Raw genomic sequence first — 20,581 nt, 5'->3', positions numbered from 1 at the left:
TCATGAATATACATTTGTACAGTATTAATAGCCAATAAAATGATACATCATATCCAAAAAAAGAAAATTTCATAATAAAACTATATTCCCATAAATCACTTGATTCTAATTAAATCAAAAATATATTGTGGAATAAAGCCCAGATTCCTACTGGAAATATTTTACTTCTTTAAAGTTTCATAAATTCTGCTCGGTATTCTGTTTGCATCTTAGGAATAATTAGATCTCAGATACTATTTATAAAGTATACTCTTTCAAGAAATTGTGAAAAATCTTGATGTACTGACAAAGTGCACCCTCCAGTGGAAAAGATGTTTATCCACAAAAATTTAGCGTTTATTGCATTGCAGCTTTGATATATTCAGATGTGCTTTGCCTAAAGCCTTAACATGTAATTATGTTTTATGACCCAAACTTATGTATATTTACCTCTTTAGATAGAATTATGTTTTCTGAGTCCCCGGGAAGCTGTTCTGAGTTTCAACTTTTTTTTTCTTTCTTTTTTTCTTACGAGGTTGTTGTCTTGGGGCATGTGCGCTTGCTGGAGAGAGAGACAGAGACAGGAGAGAGAAAGTGAGAAATTACCCGCCCAAAGAGAGTTGGCCATGCCACAGTCTCTCCTACTTCGTTCTCCTCCCAGGATCTTGGGCACGCATGCACACGCACCCACACACACTCTGTGTGTTTCAAGCCATCAGGCTAGGACTCGGCCATGCAGGGGTCCAGTGACGTATTGTTATGTCATCTGCTGGTCCCAGAGTTTCAGCTTCTATTAAGAAAATAGAACATTACATGTTGAAAAAGAAAAGAGTATTTCAGGAAAAACATAAAAACTAAAAGATGAAATTGGATCATATGCACATGATGTGAATATTGTATGAAAGACTCTTCTTCACTACTTTAATATGAAGGTATTTTAGACACACAAGGGGACTAAAAAAAAAATCTGTGAAGAAGTACAAGTTTATATTTTGATATCATGCATAATTTTTTTGAAAATACACTTTTCCATGAACTTTTTGGAGATTTTTATTATACTACCTTTGTGTTGAAGATGTTGAGTTACTGTTTATTTGTGACTTTTATTTATATTCCTATGAGCAAGGACTTTGAAAATATCTGGAGTTGCTCAGTATTGGAAGATAAATTTTTTGAAATGACTGAATAAAATAAAAGCTGAAGCATCCCTTGTTCCTATCACAAACTGAAGAGGGGAAGAATAGGAAAGGAAAATCTTAATTCTAGGCATAGACCATATGTCAGGGTCAATCTGGGTGCTTAGATACATGCACTTCTTCCCCACCCCACTTAATTTATAGTGATAAAAATGTGCTCATGCAGGTTCTAACATGTTTTTAAACTATAATAACAACTCTCCTCACAAAGGATATTGAATATAAACTGCTAGAAAATATGAAGATATAGCTCACAGCAATTACCTACAAGCAAGAAATGTCTTTATTTTTGAAAGTCATAAGGCAAAGGCTTCATTCTACTTCAAAATATATGTAATTTTTTTCAGTGTCAAAATGTTAATTAGTAAAATTATTTTTCAAAAAGAACTGAAACACTGAACACATCTCTGTTTTTCACTCCAATCTGATAAGTATAAAAGCTTTTGAGACGCATAAAGTCTGACAGTAATGAAATGCAGTTCAGTTTTGGCATCAAAACTGAACTCATTTCTCCACATCCTCATCAAGAGTTATGTTTTTATCTTTTTGATGCAAGCCAGTGTAACATGTGTAAGGTGATAGCTCATTGTGATTTTTATTTACATTTCTCTAATGATAAGAGAGAGTGAAGTTTTTGTTTTTTGTTTTGTTTTTAATGAGAGACAGTGAGGGAGAGTGAAAATGAAAAAAAGAGAGAGAGAGGGAGAGATTGTTGACAGGGTCTCTCCATGCCACAATCCTTCTGCCCTGGTAATTAGTTTTACAGGCATACACCACCACAGCTAATTTGTTTAGGTTGGTCTGGGACTCAAACCCAGGCCTCTCATGCACCCCTGGTCTTGTGCAGTGGCACTATACCTCTGGTACCACCATGCTAGAATGAGGATTTTTTTCAAGTATCTGTCAGCCATTTTTATGACTTCTTTTGAGAAATGTATGTTGTCTTGTTCATTTAAAATAGTTATTGGTTTTCTTTTTATTGACTAGTTTAAGTTCAAGTTAGATATTAGCTCCTTATCCAATGTACTGTTTGCAAATAATTTCTCCCTGTTCTATAGATAGTCTCATCACTCTATAGCTTATTTCCTTTCCTGTGGATAAACCTTATAGTTTGATATAATCCCATTTGTCTACTTTTTATTTTTTTGTCTGTCTTTTTTTTTTAATAACAATAAGTTTATTTATTTATTTCTTGCACCAGAGATACAGAGAAGGATACCCCCAACTGGGTCTTCATGCCTCAGTCTACCCCCAGATCTTCAGACAGCCAGAATCAAGAATGCACACATGCATGCCTGTTGGGATGTGAACTTGAGACCTTCACATGTGACTTCAGTGTTGCAAAGCATTGTGTTGCCACTGTGTCACCACGGCTGACCTGTTATCTGCAGTTTTGAGGTCTTATCTTCAAGACCCTTACTTGGACCTATGTTTTGGAGATTTCTCCTATGTTTTCTCCCAGAAGTTATGTAGTTTCAAGTCTTACATTTAAGTCTTTTGTCCATTATGAGGTTTTTATTTTTTGTATTGTGAGAGATGAGGTCTAATCTAATTTCATTCTTCTGTATCTTATCCTAACACTGTTTACTGAAGAAAATGTCCTTTTCCCATTGTGTGTTCTCAGCATCTTTGTCAAAAATTAAACATGTGAATTTGTTAATTTGTTTCTGAGCTTAATAATGTTTCATTGGGCTATGTGTCTTTTTATTTTTTTTTTAAGTGACAGACTTTTGCTTATAAGGCACATGTTCTAGCCAGAGAGACAGAGACAGAAAGAAAAAAAATCCCTTCTCCTTCAGTCTCAGGATTTTGAGCATGTATGCACACACACAGGGCATGAATTTTTAAGCCACCAGGTGTGGGACTTGAACTGTGGTCAACTATGTGGGAGTCAGTTGACATAATCATTATGCCATCTACTCGTCCCTATGTGTCTTGTCTTTATGCTGATTAATCTAGCTTTATAATATATGTTGATATAGGAAAGTGTGATGACTCTTGGCTTTCTTGGTCAATATTCCTTTGAGTATTTGAGGTCTTTAGTGGTTCCATATAAATTTCAGAGTTGTTTTTTTCTATTCCTGTGACAAAATGACATTGGAATTTTGATAGAGATTGCATTGAATCTATAGATTGCTTTTGGCAGAATGAATATTTTAATAATATTAATTCTTCCAGCTCATGACACAGGATATTATTCCATCTATTTGTGTCTTATTGTTGCTTTTATCATCAGTTTGTTCTTTTTATTGTTGAATATAGTGTTCTAATATACAAATGTACAATCTGTTTATTCGTATGTTTTTGATAATAAGTTGCTTTCAGTTTTTGGCTATTACAAATAATGCTGCTACAAACTTTTGTATATGAATCTGGGGAGAATCGTTATAAATTCATTTCTGTTATGTAAGAAAGGAATGCATTTTATGTGTAAGTTAAACATTTTTGGAAATTGCTCAACAATTTACCAAAGTACTTGTACAATATTACCTTCCCATAACAAGTGTATAAGATTTCTAGTTGATTCACATTCTCACTAATGCTTGGTATTGCCAGTCGTTATCAATTTAGTTATACTAGTGAATGTACAGTGGTATCTAATTATGTTTTAATTTGCATCTCCTGGAGATCAAAAAGGCTCTTCCAGGCCCAGCATGATAGTACTTACTGGTTGACACTGCTACTTGGCAAGCTGAGGCCACTAGGGAGGCCTGGGTTTAATTTTGGCTCACCCCAAAAGCTGGGTGTGGTGCTACATGCCTATAGTTCCATCTAGTCAGGAAGCTGAGGCAGGAGGATCTCAACATAACTGAATCTTGTTTAAAAGCAAAGTAAAATGAAACAAAAATCATACCATGCATTTATCCTCTTGCATGAAGCGTCTGTTCAAACATTTTGCTCACTTTAATATTTTTCTTCTCATTAATTAGTTTTAGAGTTCTTTTTATATTCTTGTTATAAGTTCTTTGCCAGATAAATGTTTTTCAAATATGCTTTCCCTATCTGACATGTCTCACTTTCTTTTTTTTTTTTTTTTTTCCGGAGAGGTTTTTGCTATAAGGGCACATGTGCTCACCAGAAAGACAGAGAGAGACAGAGACAGAAAGTGAGAAAACCATCCCCCAGGGAGCATGGCCGTGTTGCAATCCCTTCTCTTCCATTCTCCTCTTGGGATCTTGGGCATGCAGGTACACATGTCTGGCGTGAGTTTAAGCCACCGGGTCCGGGACTCAAACCACGGTCGACTACATGAGAGTCCAGTGACTTAGCCATTACACTAACTGCTGGTCTCATGTCTTTCACTTTCTTAACACTATCTTTGAAAAACAATAGTTTTCAATATTGATTAAATCTAACTTACTGATGTCTTTAAATCTATAGATCAACACAGGGAAAATGAATAGCTCTGCAATTTTTTTAAGAGATATTTTTGATATAGGGCATGTGTGCTCACTAAAGACACACAGAGAAACAGACAGAAAGCAAGAAATCACCCTCAGGGGGATGGTCATGATGCTATCCTTCTCCTCCAGTCTCCTGCTGGGATGTTGAGCATGCATGAAAACCTGCCCTGCATGAGTTTCAAGCTACTGGGTCTGAGACTCAAACAGTGGTTGACAATGTGCGAGACCAGCACCTTTACCACTATGCCATGTGCTGGCCCCAATAACTTTACAATGATTCTTCCAACCTATGCATAGAAATATTTCTTCAGTTATTTGTTTTTAATTTTTCTGATGGGTGTCCTAAAGAAGAAGGTCAGAAAACCATGGCTACCCATGTGTCAAATTGAGCCCAGGTTTGGTTTCTGTATGGTGCATGAACTAAGACTAATTTTTCTATTTTTAAAGAGCTATTAGGAGCAAGCAGGTAGCAGCTAAGGTGTTGAATTCCACATGGCCAACTATGTGATTAGAGGCCCAGACCCAGCAGCTTGAAAAGCACTGAGGGCATGTGTGTTGTGCATGCCCAAACTCTTCAGAGGAGCATGGAGAGAAAGGGATTGCAACGTGCCCATTCACCTGGGAGGGGGCTTTCTCACTTTCCTTCTCTCTCTCTGTCTCTCTCCGATGAGTGCATATGCCTTATATAAAAAATAAAAATGAAAGCAAAACAACAAAAAAGTTATCTTAAAATGCAGAAGGAAATGGAATAGAGATAAAGGTAAAATATTTACTATCTGGCTCCTTACAGAAGCAAGTTTTCCAGACCTCGTTGTAAAAGATGTGTGTAAATGTCTTAAATGTGATTCATTAGATTTATTTCAAGATATTTTATATTTTTGATGCTACTGAAAAATATAATTATAATTCAATTTATTTAAAATGCTACACTCCTGGCACAAACTAGTAGTTTAACGGGAATTCAATGAATAAAATAAATGAGAAAAATCATTTCATTTTCAGAAATATCATGTGAAACCACATGTCAAATGATTTTAAGATGACAAAGCAGTAAGTGGAAGGCACAGGACAGAGATTCCGGAATGTATAGGTTCCCTTCTTTTTTTTTTTTTTTCTCTTTATACTTTTACTCTCTACTCATCCCACTTGCTATTTCCTCTGACAAAAACTTCTGGAACCTTAGGTACATGAACATTGGTGCTACATGATTAAGAGCATTGTAAAGACATTATTTTAAATTATATTTTCATAGTGTTCATTGCTGGTGTATTAGTCAGGGTTCTCTAGAGAAACAGAATTGGTTAGACAGACAGATTAGCTAGATAGATAGGTTTTAAAGAATTGTATCACGTGTTTGTGAGAGTTGGCAAGCCTGAAATCCATTGGACAGGCCCACAGTCTGGAAATTCAGGTAAGGGTTGAAGTTCCAGTCTTAGATGTGAATTCTGTGGCGCAGCAAACTAAAATTTCAGGCTGGGTTTCTAAATTGAAGTCTTGAGAATTTTTTCTTCTTCAGGAAACCTCAATATTTGCTCTTTAGGCCTTCAATTTATTGAAATGAGGCCCACCATGTTAAAGCCTGATTACAGTTGATCACAGCTAAACAAAACCTTCACAGCGCAACATCTAGATAGATATTTGATCCAAGAATTAAGCACCTCCTAGCTACTAGGGAGGCTTGTCAAATTGACAGATAAAATTAGCCAGTATGACTATTATAGGAATATAAATACTATTTTATTTTGCTTTTGAACATTATATCCTGACACTTTATTGACTAATAATTTAACCACAGATTTTTAAAATATTTTCTAGATATCCCAGCATGTCTCCAGTAAATAATTAATTTTACTCTTCCTAATTCTTGTACTTTTCTTATTCATGCTTGTTTCTCCTGGGTAAGGCCTCTATTAAAATGTCAAATGATGACAGAAGGCATTCTTGGCACATCCTCAAATTACTTGGAAATTTTCAACATGTTATTATTAAGCATTTTATTTACTCTGTGTTTTGTTTGTTTGTTTTTGTAGATTCTATTTGTCAAATTAAGGAGTATTTTCTATTTTTAGTTTAAGATCTTTTTTGGAATCATGGCTATGGGCTAAACTGATCAAATATTACTCTTCATCTACTGAGATGATCAGTCGTTTTCTTCCTCTTAATGAGAAATTGTATTAGTTTATTTTCGAATATTAAAACAAAACTCACATTCTTGTGTTAAATCCAATTTAGCTGAATTGTATATCTCTTTTTTTTCTGTTGTCCCTGAATGTAAACACACACACACACACACACACGCACTCTCACACTCCTTGAATTCAATGTTGTTTGCACATTAGTTTCTGAGTGAGTTTTATTTTGTTTTGTTTTGAAGTTTATCTATTTATTTCTTCCATGAGTGACAGAGAGAGACAGAGAAGCAGAAGCTTCAACAGCGTTCCTTCATCAGATCCATCCCTAGCCTTCAGCCAGCCATGGACCATGGGCAAATGCATGTCTGGCATACTCAGGGAGGTCTTCGAACTTGAGCCCAGAACCTTCCCATGTGGGATCGCCTGCGCAGCATCACATTTTACTGTTGTGCTACTGCCCCATGTGAGTTTGACTTCTAATTTTCATTTCTTGCAATATCTTTGCCAGCTTTTGTTATTAAAAAATAATAACAACTCTGCTGGTCTCATAAAACGAGGTGTCATGTACCGCTCTTTTAAATAAAATTTTCTAAGAGTTTTGTAAAACTGGATATAGTTCTATGTTAAATGATAGGTAGTATTTACTATCTGGGCTAGAGTTCTTATTTGTGGGGAGACACTTTTTATTATAAATTTTTAAAAAATAAAAATAGCACTATTCGGGGCCAGCAGTTAGCATAATGGCTATGCTGCTGGACTCCCATGTAGTTGACCACGGTTCACGTCACGGATGCGTGGCTTAAAACTCACGCCGGGCGCGTGTGTGTGCATGCCCAAGATCCCGAGAGGAGAATGGAGGAGAAGGGATTGAGGAGTGGCCACCCCCCCCGGGGGGGGGCTTTCTCGCTTTCTGTCTCTCTGTCTCTCTCTGCCTGGCAAACACATGCGCCCTATAGCAAAAACCTCTCCAAAAAAAAAAAATAGCACTATTCAGTTCTTAATTTGACTCAATTTTGCTAGCATATATTATCCTAGGAATTTATTTTATGTAAATTTTAAAATTTATCACAAAATAACTTTGTTTTGTTTTGTTGTATTATTTAGGTTTTTGCTATAAGGTGTGTGCACTTGCCAGAGACAAAAAGAGATGGGGAGAGGAAAAGTGGGAAATCAACCCCCAGGGAGATGGTCACGCTGCAATGTCTTCTCGTCCATTCTCCTCTTGGGATTTTGGGCATACACACATACATGTCCGGCATGATTTTAACCTGCTGTGTTGGGGACTCAAACCACGGTCAGTCATGTGGGAGTTCAGTGCCTTAACCACCACCACCATGCCACCTCCTGTCTCCTTCCTAATCTTTTTTTTTTTTTTAACATTTATTTATCTATTTATTGATTTGTTGCAATTTTCAAACCACTGGGTCTGGGATTTGAACTGCAGCTGGCCATGTGGTAAACAGGTGCCTTAAGCACCATGCCACCTGCTAGCCTACTCTCTTATCTTCTAATATTTCTAGAGTATGTAGTGGTATTAACCTGTTTTATTACTCTTTATTTGCTCTTCCTTTTTCTTGACCACTTTTGCTAAAGAAATGATAGATTTTATAAGTCCATTCAAATAATAAGCTTTATTTTTCGAGTAATTTATCGTTATATTAATTTAATATTGTTGAATTTATTGGAATATAATTTTTGTCTTATCTTTTAAATGACTGTTTGGTATATAATACTTTCTTCACTTCTGATATACATATATATATAGGTATGTATGTGTGTGTGTATACACATACATATATGTATACATATTATCAGTTTTGCTACCTTTATCAATTCTATTTGTTTTTCAAAGAACCAGTATTTGGGAACCAGCAGTCAGCGTAATGGCTATGTCGCTGGACTCCCACGTAGTCGACCGCGGTTCGTGTCCCGGACCCGGTGGCTTAAAACTCACGCCGGGCGCGTGTGCGTGCGTGCCCAAGATCCCGAGAGGAGAATGGAGGAGAAGGGATTGCGGCGTGACCATCCCCCCTGGGGGGTGATTTCTCGCTTTCTGTCTCTATGTCTCTCTCTGTCTGTCTGGCGAGCGCACGCGCCCTACAGTGAAAAATCTCTCCAAAAAAAAAAAAATAAATAAAAAAAAAAGAACCAGTATTTGACTCTGCTGATCTGTAACTATGCTTCTTTTCAATATCATTAATTTCTTGTTTTTCTTGTTTTTTTTTTTTTTGTTTGTTTTGTTTTTTTTTTAGCTATAGAGTGCATGCACTCACTGAAGAGGCAGAGACACAGTGTAAAATCACCCCTGTGGGGATGGTCACACTGCAATCCCTTCTCCTCCATTCCCCTTTCAGGATTTTGGGCATGCACATGCACCATTGTGAGTTTCAAGCCACCAGGTATGGGACTCAAACCATGGTAGACTATGGTGGAGTCTAGTATCTTAACCACTATATTCTGCTGGCCCCTTTTCCATTAATTTCTAATCTTACTGTTTTATTGCTTTTTTTCCTTCTTATTTACATTTCATTCATTCTTAACTTCTTGAAAAGCTGGATGCTCATTAATTTACAGTCTTTTTTTTTTGTAATACATCAATTTAAAGACATACAATACCTGTAACACATGACTTTGGATATATCTTTCAATTTTGCTATGTTGCATGTTTACTATCATTTCATTAAAATTATTTTATAGTTTTATGAGTCATTTTTAAAAAATGATATATTCTGATATTTTCTTTTGATATTTTTAAAAATGATACGTTGTGACTATTTTGCTAAGGACTTATATCCGTCATTTTAATCACTGCTGCATTCATATTTATATTGCCTTGACATTTTTCAGATTTGTCATACATATAACAGATTTTCTGCTCAATTCTATCAAGCAAAGAGTAACAGCTTTAAGACAGGCAAATTCAATCAGGATAGTTAAGTTACCAGGTTAAGGACTCATACCACAGTCACGTGGTTAAGTCATGCACCTTAACCACCTGCCAGCCCAGCCCCCCTCTTAATCTTCTTTTTTTAAAAAACTTTGCATATACAGACATAATGGTACTTTTTGAAATTTTAAATTATCTTTTACTTCTTTAAATACACTTATTTGGTTTCTTATAATCCCAATATTTGCAAACTTTACTCAAAGCCTGTGCCTTTTAAAAAATATTTTATTATCATTATTTACTTTGCTATAGGACACGTGTGATCATGGGTACAGGGGACAGGTGAAGTGAGAAAGTAAGCCTCCAGGACTCCGATGGCAGTTAGGCAAGTGGGAGTCCAGCACCTCAACCACCCTGCCACCTGGTGGCCCCCTGCAGCTTTTGTTTCTACAATTCTTATCACTATGAATTTATTTATCCTTCAATGTGGCTAGTTTTTGTGGGATGAATGGCATAGTGATTCGAATCCTTGTCTGAATTAATTCGAGTATTCATTTTTGCTAGGAATTTTCATGGAACGTTTAAAAATCTTGCTTTCAATGTTCTAGAAAATTTCAGACAGGCAAATTTTCTGTTTCACACTCCAAACTCTCCAGTTCTTGCTATATGTATGTGGGTTTCCTGGGTGGGGAAGACGTGGGGTCTCCAATTCCACACTTAGGTATTTGGTCTCCGCTTTCTTAATTTCCTTCTGTCTGCACAATCACACCACGTAGGGTAATGGGTTTCACAATGTGGTTTTTAATAATAGCACCACTAGTGGCTCCGTTAGAAATGCAAAATCTCAGGCACCTGCTCCTTGTGCCTTGTGGATTTTCTTTTTGTTTTGGTTCTTTCCTGTCCTGCCAGTTGTACATTTACCTGTGCACTGTTCTATTTTTTTCTGTGTACAATACCCACTTAAAAAATATCAGGAGGAACTACGTTTAAGTCTAGCCGTTTAAATCAGAAAAATAATAAAAAGTCAACAGAGCTCTTTGGGAGCTTGCAGCGTGTGTGCGGGACTGGTTTCCGGCGGTTGCAGTTTTCTTGATTACGAACTATCAAATACATCAGTGAGCACGAAATCCGCTCGCTCTATTGAGCCTCTGCCAATTTCTCTACACTCCCCATCCGCTCCAGCGTTCCCCTCCCGCAGCAAAGCTACGCCGGTTCAATCACAGCAGAGTACCGAGCCACCGCGAAAACCCGGAGCAACGGACTCCCGATGTCGCTGCGGTTCCCAGCGCAGTCAGAAAAGCCGACGGAGCATGCGCGAAGCAGAGCGCGCGCACATGCGCACCGGCAGGCGCTGGGCCGCGCGCCGGTCGCTGCGGGCGGCTGGGAGGCTGCGCGCGGTTGACGTGTTCGCCGGCTGCGGAGGCGGCGAGGCTCTGGGAGGGGAGGGGGTGAGGTGGGGGCTGAACCCGGAAGTGGGTCGCCGCTGGTGCGAGCGCGCCCGGAGTGGAGCTCAGCGGCCGGGAGCCAGCGGGGGAGCCCTGGGTTCCCGGTAAAGGATCTGCGGGGCGTCTGCTCAGGGACACTGGGTGGGAAGGGTAGCGGGTTGGCGGTCGGCGCGCGCACTCCGCGCCTGGCAGGGCCTGGGAAGGCTCTTGTGCTGGCTGTCTGGTCCCTCCGGTCGACCCCGCTTCCCTGGCTCGGCGCCCGTCCTGGGGCCGGCCTCTCGCGGTGGTTTTGGCCGAGGGGTGCTCTCTGTTGCCGAAGGGCTGAGCCTTGCTCGCCCTGGGAAAGCGTGTTCATGCAAAGACTCGAAATTTGCGGTCGCGACGGCCTTATTGTCACCATCCGAGCGCCCCTAAACCATGACCGGAGCCCCCTTCAACCTGCGCCGTCAACGATCTCCGAGGAATCGCTCCTTTTTCTGCCCGATTATTTCCACCCTGTACGTGGCTCAGGCCTGGAAGGTGTGCTCTGGCTTCCTTTAAAATTATTCTTTTGTTGGCTGTGTTTTCTAACCCGGCCCTCCTTGTTCTCCGCCCAGAAACCTTAGCCAGTATGAGTGTAAGCTGTGACTTTTTCATGATTTAGTTATAATTTAGGGAAGATTAGTTGTGTACGTAGACAGATTTAGGATTTGCTTTGCTGTGGAGTTATTTTACGTCGTTCTTACTCTTTTGCAGACCATGAAACCCTCGGGCACGCCCCTCCAGAAGCCGTTAGCCAAGACAATCTAGTTTTCTTTTATGAATCTCTTAAGACACTTATGAAGTTTCTTGTTCTGAAATCGCTGTACTGCAATGAAGAAAAGGAGAAAGGTTACTTCAAATCTTGACGAGAAGATCCATCTAGGCTATCACAAAGATTCTTCCGAGGGAAATGTTGCAGTAGAGTGTGACCACGTGACCTACACTCATTCTGCAGAAAGACCAACTCCTGAAGCTCTTCACTGTTATCAGGAACTTCCTCCCTCTCCAGATCAGAGAAAACTTCTGAGTTCTTTGCAGTATAATAAGAATTTGCTCAAGTATTTAAATGATGACAGGCAGAAACAACCATCTTTCTGCGATTTGCTTATCGTAGTAGAAGGAAAAGAATTTAGTGCGCATAAAGTAGTCGTGGCTGTTGGCAGTAGTTATTTTCATGCGTGTTTGAGCAAAAACCCAAGCACTGATGTTGTCACCCTGGATCACGTAACACATTCAGTTTTTCAGCATTTGCTTGAATTTCTTTACACATCAGAATTTTTTGTGTACAAATATGAAATACCTCTTGTTTTAGAGGCGGCAAAATTTTTGGACATTATAGACGCAGTGAAACTGCTAAATAATGAAAATGTTGCCTCTTTTCAGTCAGAACTAACTGAAAAGCCATCACCAGAAGAAACTCTAAGTGAACTAACTGGAAGACTGTCAAGTAATCATCAGTGCAAATTCTGTAGTAGGCATTTTTGTTATAAAAAGTCCTTAGAGAATCACTTGGCTAAAACTCATAGGTCCCTTTTGTTAGGGAAAAAACATGGGTTAACAATGCTGGAGAGAAGTTTTTCCTCCAGAAGATCAAAAAGGAATCGAAAGTGCCCTGTTAAGTTTGATGACACCAGTGATGATGAACAAGAAAGTGGTGATGGCTCGGACAATTTGAATCAAGAAAGTTTTGATAAGGAAAAGTCAGATAGAAATGATTCTGAGGATGCTGGAAGTGAATATAATGCTGAAGAAGATGAGCTAGAAGAGGAGATGTCAGATGAATACTCTGACATTGAAGAACAAAGTGAAAAAGATAATAATGATGCAGAAGAGGAACCTGAGGCTGGTGATTCTGTAGGAAGTATTCATGAGGGTTTAACTCCAGTAGTCATTCAGAACAGTAACAAAAAAATATTGCAGTGCCCTAAATGTGATAAAACCTTTGACCGAATAGGTAAGAAAAAGAAAACTTTTTTTTTTTTTAATCTCTAATCTCTTATTTTTCATGGATATTTTCAAGGTGACAATGAAAACCTAAACTGTGAAAGTACTTATAAAAGAAGAGATAGGATAATTTGGTTTTCAATACATAGTTTATCATATTATTTTAAATTTATTGCAGTTCATGAATCAATCTCATTATTTCCCAGCAATAGGTGACAGATCATCAGTTCATATATTTGGTATGAAAGATGACAGATCATTAGTTCAAATATTTGGTATGAAATACTCCAAAGTATCAATAATTCTCAAATGGAGCTTTTGATTTATTTGCTAATTTAATGTAATTCCAGAGATGAGGGCTATTTTTGAGTCATAGAAAGTTGAATTAGTTTATGGCACACTTAATCTACTACCGTTTCCCCTTACACATGGTAAATGTGAGTTATATATCTATTATAGTCACTGTTCTAATATCAAGGAGTGTTTAGAATTGAGATATTTTAGATTACTATAGAGTGAAGAATAAAACTGTACTGAATGTAATTTAATACTGTAGGTAGATTCCTTAGAAAGTGTGCTAAATAGTGTGATTTGGTTATAATAATGATTACATCATCTTTTCTCCTATTAGAAAAGAACATGAAAAGGACATGTAGGAAAAGTGATCGATAAGTTTTATGTCAATGCATATTTAATTCTAAGATGTCCAATATTGGCTAGTAAAATCATTTTGGAAGTGCCTTGATGAACCGTTGTAATGTGAAATTTTTAATTGTAATAGTAAAGCTAATTGAAATTATGAAGTTGTGAAATATAATCTACAATACCTAATGATAAAAAGAACATAAAAAGTGTACTTTGACCTTCTAAAATTACTTTCACAGTTTGTGTCTTGTAGTGTTTAGTTTATGATATTTGTGTAAGTGGAAATTGGTTTAATAAGGTATTGATAATCATTTGTTGTCAGATATGCTACAGTATGCATGGTGACATAACAGTGCTAACATATTGCCTTTGAATAATTTTTTGAATCAGAATACTTTTGGCAGTTCAGTTTACTAACTATTTAATACTTTTGCTGCTGGGCTTACTACAAATAAAAATAACTTTGAGTAAATCAATTCGTAGAGCAAATGTGTACAGGTAGCTTGTTAAATTCTAGCTAGATAAATACAGTTATAGAAGTAGAAACATACTGTGGGGGTATGTAGAAAACAACAGCTCTTTGGATTTGACGTACCTAAAAACATTTCATCTTCCTTATAGATTATATACTTCTTAGACTTTGTACTTTGCTTAGCACTTGCTTTCTATATTCTGCCTTAATTTACCTAATTTGACTTGGAGATGAGTGAACAGGTCACTTCACAAATGGTGGCATTGTAGGGACAGCACAAAAATCTCAAAATGTCTCACTGAACACTTGGTCAGTAAGCTTTAGGAGAGGGGTTCGTGTTCGAGTAAGATTGGAAAAACTATTATAATCCACCTAGCATTTCCTCAAATAATTTTACAGTAAGATATTTTGGGGGTATATCTCTCAGTGTCCCAGGAAACTAAGAGTTTTGATAAGGAATTTGGGAGAATACTAAAGATTATGGTGCTGATACAAAGAGGAATGCATTTTACAATCTTTTTTAACAAAGTTCAGCCCAGATAATTGTGGGAATCAGTAGTTTGCATTGTAGACTGATGTCTTCAGTTTACCTTTCTAAATGTATTTAATTTCATACTGCCCTTTCATCTACTCCCCACACCCTTTGCTTAGCTACATCAGGGATGCATGCTTTTCACCAGTATTTTCTTATCTCCATTATATCACCATATCTATATTTGTTTATTTAGCCATAGTTTATACCAGTTAAAAAGCATGAGCTATGGTGATGCTAGAACTTCTGGGTTTTGAAGTAAAGTGAGATGATACAATTATGTTGCTAATAGTACCTTCTCATGAGTGGGTTTTTATGAGGACTAAACAGGAATCACTAAAATACTACACAAAATTTAGGTGTTTAGGGGATGCTAACTGTTCTTATATTTCATTTATCTAACATTTATTGAGTAACTCTATTTTGATAAACACTACTAAACAAATATGAAATAATGTATTCTCTGTCCTCTAGGATCTTAGAGTTTAATGAGTACATGAAAAATTAAAATCATCATAATCTTATCAGAACAAGAACAGAGGACTAAGGGAATCGAGAGGTTTCACCGAGAAGGTAGTATTGGGCTGAGACTTAAAGAATAGGGAGGTTTTGCAAGAAAGAATGACCAACGTGTGCAAAGGCATTGAGGTATGTTGTGTTCTGGAAACTGCTAAGGTGTGGTTGGCTTCAAGGTAGGCAAGGGGGAGTAATGAAAATAACAGGAGATAATGATAGATTTTGAATGGCTTGTATGCTGTACAAAGGAATTTCGATGTTAACTAGTAGGTGATGGAAACTTGAATTTTGACAAAGGAAATGACAGTGTGTAGTTTTTGCAAGATCCTGCTGGCTTTAATGTGGAGAGAAAAATTAAAAATAAAAATAAAAAAAAAAAGAATGAGCAATAAGGCAGAGAGACAAGAAGAAGCATGGACAGAAGACTAGAATAATGTGGCTTGGACTAGGATGGATAGTGACATTGGGGAGGTAAGGTGGAATCAGGGTAGAGCAGAGAGTTGTGTTGAATGTAGACTTTAGTGTGCAGGTGATGGGTGGAATGAAAGCAATATGTTGTAGATCCATCTCTCCTCCTTGTTTTCCTGTATCATCACTATCAGCAGCCCTATTTGTTATGAAAGAACTGATCAGAGGCTACCTTCCAGTCATATCATCCACATTACTTTTATGGGATTTTAAAATGTCCACTTAGATTTTTTGGTCATTTATCTTATTATATTGTGAGTCTAAATATTACATCTCTTACTCCTTTCTAAGAAAACATTTACTTCTGCCATGAGTCAGACAAAGAAAGAGAGCGCCAGCATGAGCAAGCTCTCCCAATGGAGTCTTGATGCCTCAGTCCACTCCTGGCTTCAGCCAGTCCTGAGTCATGGACATGGGTGTGCCTGTGGACTTAGTTCTCTGTATGTGAACCTGTGACCTTCTCATGTGGGTCAGTCCTGCAGTCATTTGCATTTTACTGTTGCACCACTGTTGATCTTCTCTTGTTTTAAATCATGTATTCAGTAAGTGCTTGTGTACTTGGAAGGTTGACTGACTTTAGCCATTGAAAAAGCCAGTTAGCCTTCCTTGTAAGCGTCTAACTTAGCTGCCTCAGGGTAGGTTTATGAGAGTATAAGCTCTCAGACCTTCTGCTGGAACCATTAGCTCCACAATATGTAATCTACTAATTTGATTCCATTACTTTAGATCTTTTATCCTGGATCATGTATTTAATAGTTGCTAGGAGTGGGGATCCTGATCCAGTTATCCTTCCTTGGGCTACCAGCTGTCCTCTTCTCAGTGGATTCTCATGCAAATGAGTCCTTTGACCTTTCACCCAATACGAAAATCCTAGCTGGTAAAAAGCAAAAATAGGGAAATGACAGATGGGCTGAGAGAGAGAATTTGGGTAATTTATCTTTTTTCTTGTTCCTACAGAGACTGAAATACTTCCTTAGGCTAAATTCAATTTCTTCTAGGGATAGAAAATGTTTGGTACCTTTTTTTTTTTTTTTTTTTTTAAAAGCTATTTTGGTAGTCTGTCTCGCGAGAAGTTCTTTTTTTTTTTGGGGTAAAAATTGTTTGGTTCTTTTTTTTTTTTTTTTTTTTTTTTCAAATGCTACTTAGGTAGTCTGTCCTGACAGAAGTTCTCCTTGGTTCTTAATAGAGAACCAGACACAATAGCACACTTCCCTAAGACTAAATGTTTTAGCTCTAAGTTCCTTAGTGTGTGCCATATAAGCAAAATTGAGGCACAATTTTTTAAGATTTTTCCGTATGAGATAGATAATGAGCTAATTCAGTGATGTTTCTCTTTGTAAAAGTTGCATATGAAATCTGATCATGATAATTTTACATGACCCATATGAAGGAATAAATTTTCCACAAGGTCAGATTTGTTCATACAAAAGTATGACTCCTGATTTGAGATTCGTTCATTTTGGGATTCAGTTTAGAAAAATTATGTGGATGAAATTTCTTAATGTTAAGTATTTTCTTTTGTTGATCAAGAATGCTTGGGTGTAGTTTATTTTATTAATTGATATGCTGATGAGTTTGACATGAACATTTTAATTTATGCACTTAATTGATTCCTACACCTCATAAAAATGAAGAAACAAATATTTATGTTGACTAGTTCTGCTGAGTGCCCCTCTTCCCCATCACACACACCCTCATACACACGTGATTTAAACACGGAATTTATTTGGAGATTAAATTTTTTTTCTGCTGTTCCCTGGAGATCTACCCAGCTCTTTTGGGTCCAGTATTCCCTCAGAAGTTGTATCTTTTCTGTTCTTGTTCAGAAATTCAAATCTATGGATATAACAGGTCATGCAATATCTATGTGCATAAAATTTGAATGAATAACTTTAAAGATAATTCTTTTGTTTTTCAAATTTCTGTATTTTCATTGATCTCTTTTGACTTTGTTGAATTTATATAAAATATTTTAAAATAATTAGGTTTATCTGATTTTGGCTAACTTAGTTCAAACTCGTAAGCAATTCTTTTTCCTTGCATAAATATTTCCTATAGGAAAATGGAAATTTAATGGAATGGTTTTGATTTTTAATTTAAAAATGATTGCTATAATACTCAACTATGTATAACTTAATTTTTAGTTGTAAGGTAGGAAGAAATTCTTGATTTTAAGTACAAAGAAAATACTGATTATTCATTTAACATCTGTGCAGCAAAGATAGTTCATAAAAAATAAAAGATTTGGTGAAAATTTTTCTTGTACTTATTAACTTATTGTTCCTGTTCACTTTGGAATAAAACCAAGAATAAAGTCTTAGAGGTTCAGTTTTCTTGCAGTCTTGAGAATCTGTGCTAAACATGTACAGTCATTCCCCAGTGAGTTGTAGTCAGTGGTTCTCTTCCAAAAGTCACTTATAGTCACTTACAGTTGGTCCGTATGCTCTTGCTTTGTCTACATAGTTTTTTTTTTTTTTTACCATGAATATGTATTATCCATATAATTTAAAATGTAAGATTTTTAAAAAATGAAATGTAAAGAATTTCACAATCAAAGAAAAATTTTTTAATAAAACTGTCAATAACCTCTACCTTTTCCCAATATTAGATCCCATCCTTTGAACACAACAGGGTGAGTGATGGCAGTAGGGTATGTATGATCTTGTATGAATGGGAGCGTATGTCCTCACAGTGGCAGAGAGGAATTGAGACACTAGACAATTTATGGCAAGGGCATAGTCCTTCCAGTGTTCTCAGAGAGCTGAAGCCCCAGTTTGACTTCTTAACATGCATATTCATAAATGGGGTATCCATACTGTGACTGGTAATTGAAAAAATAATAACAAAATGATCAGATTTTTTTTTAAAGGTTTTGCCACAGGGTATGTGTGCTCACCAGAGAGAAAGACAGAGAAAGGGAAGATGAAAAATCATCTCCCAGGTAGAATGACCACACTGCAGTCCCTAGTCCATGCTTTCAGAATTTGGGGCATGCACTCACGCGCACCTTATGTGAGTTTTCAAGCTACCAGGTCCAGGACTGGAACTGTGTTGGCCATATGGGAATTCAGTTCCTTAACCGCACTCCACCTGCTGGCCTAATATTCATTTCTTTTTAAGTTTATTTACTTATTTTATGAGAGACAGACAGAAGGTCACCCTCAACAGGTCTTCATTTGACAGTCTGCCTCCAGCTGCAGCCAACCAAGATCATGTGCACTTACATACCTGATGTGTACCAGGAGACCTCAGGACACAAGCCTAGGACCTTTCTCTGTGGGTCCAGTTCCATTATACCTATGCCACATTTGGCCCAGGCAAAATTTATTAGTACTCACTATGTGCTGAGTTGTTTTAAGTGTTAGGTATATATTAACTCATTGATGTCTTATAACCTTATGAAATGTTACTAACTCAGGCCTAGAGAGGTCGAATTATCAGCTTTCTTAAACTCATACAGCTCATTTAGGAGGTGTCTGAACATTCACTTGGTTTTCTGACTACGTGCATGTAAAAAAATTGCATGAACTGTTACCTGTATGATCTGTTCCTAAATACCTAATAGATTTCTCATCATACTTTTTTCTTTTTCCATGATTAATATCTTTTCCTCCAACTTAAAAGAAAATATCTTGGTTTCCTTTCCTTAGTTTTTTCTTTTATATGATAAATGCAATCAATTCATTTTTAGATAATATATTACTATTTACTAAATTTAATTATATATATATATATATTATAAACTGGTGGGTCTGTTTTACTTATTTTATTAAGTAGACAAATACTTATGATTATCTCTTTTCCTCAGTGGCCTTGGAATATTTTAGATATTTTTCTGATTTTCATGATAGGTATATAGGATGTATCCCTTCTTGTAGAGGCATGATGGAAATGCTGTACATTTAAATTAGCTTTAACATAAAATTTATTTTTGCATTATTTTGCAGAACAAGGCAAAAGTTTGCTTTTACTTGAAAATTAGTCTTCATATTGTTACCTTTTTTTAAAATTGTCTTTGGCTATCCTTCGCTGAAATTGAAGCTACTATCAGTAGGTGTGCACATTCACAGTAAAAGAATACAGAATAATAATGATAATAGACAACACTGATAGCTTATAATGTGTCAGACATTGTTGTAAGTGCTTTATATTTATGAATTTGTTTTATAGCAGTCCTACAGGGTAAATATTACCTTTTTTCAGTTTTTCAGATTTGAGATTTAGAGATTATTTGTCCAAGGTCACATACCCAGGTGCATAGATCCAGAGATACAAATAGTGGAAGTCAGATGTAAAAATAACAAATGTTAAATGATGAGTGGATGTTTTGGCAAAGATTAATTTTAGAATTAAAAAAAATTATTTTGAAATTTTAAGTTTAGAGAATTTGCCAACCATTTTCAGGAATTTCACAAATCTCATGTTTGTTCGTTTGTTTTTTACTTTTTTTTGAGAGGTTTTTGCTATAGGGCACGTGCGCTCACCAGAAAGACAGAGAGAGACAGAGAGACAGAAAGCAATAAATCACCCCCTGGGGGGGATGCCCACACTGCAATCCCTTCTCTTTTTGGGATATTGGGCACGCACACACACATGCCCGGCGTGAATTTAAGCCACCAGGTCCGGGACTCAAACCGCAGTTGACTACATGGGAGTCCAACGACATAGCCGTTGCGCTAACTGCTGGTCCCACAAATCTCATGATTTTTTGAAATGTGTGACCATGAATAGTTTTTTTTGTTTAAATGATCCATGTTTGAGGACAAGTATACTTTGAACAATATTAGAGGCATACATTTAAAAGTCTACTTTTTTAAAATTTGTATGTAGAATTGAGTTTGTATATTAAGTTTGCTAAATTGTGAGATTTTATTCTATTGCCAAATTTCAGTTATGCTGTAGCAAATGTACTGAATTTAATTATAATTTCACTCTTCTTG

General features: G+C 36.8%; 1 protein-coding gene and 1 long non-coding RNA gene across 2 annotated transcripts in view; one reads left to right on the top strand and one right to left on the bottom strand.

Annotated features, from left to right (window-relative positions):
- Positions 1 to 464: 464 nt before the first annotated feature.
- LOC102498939 (uncharacterized) lies at positions 465 to 10,908 on the bottom strand. The gene is made up of 3 exons (XR_335562.1): positions 10,830 to 10,908; positions 667 to 769; positions 465 to 541 (listed from the first exon to the last, which is right to left on the bottom strand). It is a non-coding gene; the product is annotated as an uncharacterized LOC102498939 (long non-coding RNA).
- Positions 10,909 to 10,984: 76 nt separating this feature from the next.
- The window catches only part of ZBTB41 (zinc finger and BTB domain containing 41), a 60,766-nt gene continuing 51,169 nt past the window's right edge, over positions 10,985 to 20,581 (top strand). The window contains exons 1-2 of the mRNA XM_006155430.3: positions 10,985 to 11,147; positions 11,779 to 13,018. Of these exons, the coding sequence (XP_006155492.1) occupies positions 11,896 to 13,018 (1,123 nt within the window). The 5' untranslated portion in view covers positions 10,985 to 11,147; positions 11,779 to 11,895. The remainder of the gene's footprint in view (positions 11,148 to 11,778; positions 13,019 to 20,581) is intronic.

This window comes from Tupaia chinensis, unplaced genomic scaffold (assembly GCF_000334495.1).
Source record: "Tupaia chinensis unplaced genomic scaffold, TupChi_1.0 Scaffold000453_1, whole genome shotgun sequence".
Lineage (NCBI taxonomy): Eukaryota > Metazoa > Chordata > Mammalia > Scandentia > Tupaiidae > Tupaia > Tupaia belangeri.
The sequence above is the reverse complement of the archived record's forward strand: the minus strand, read 5'-3'. Positions and strand labels throughout refer to the sequence as shown.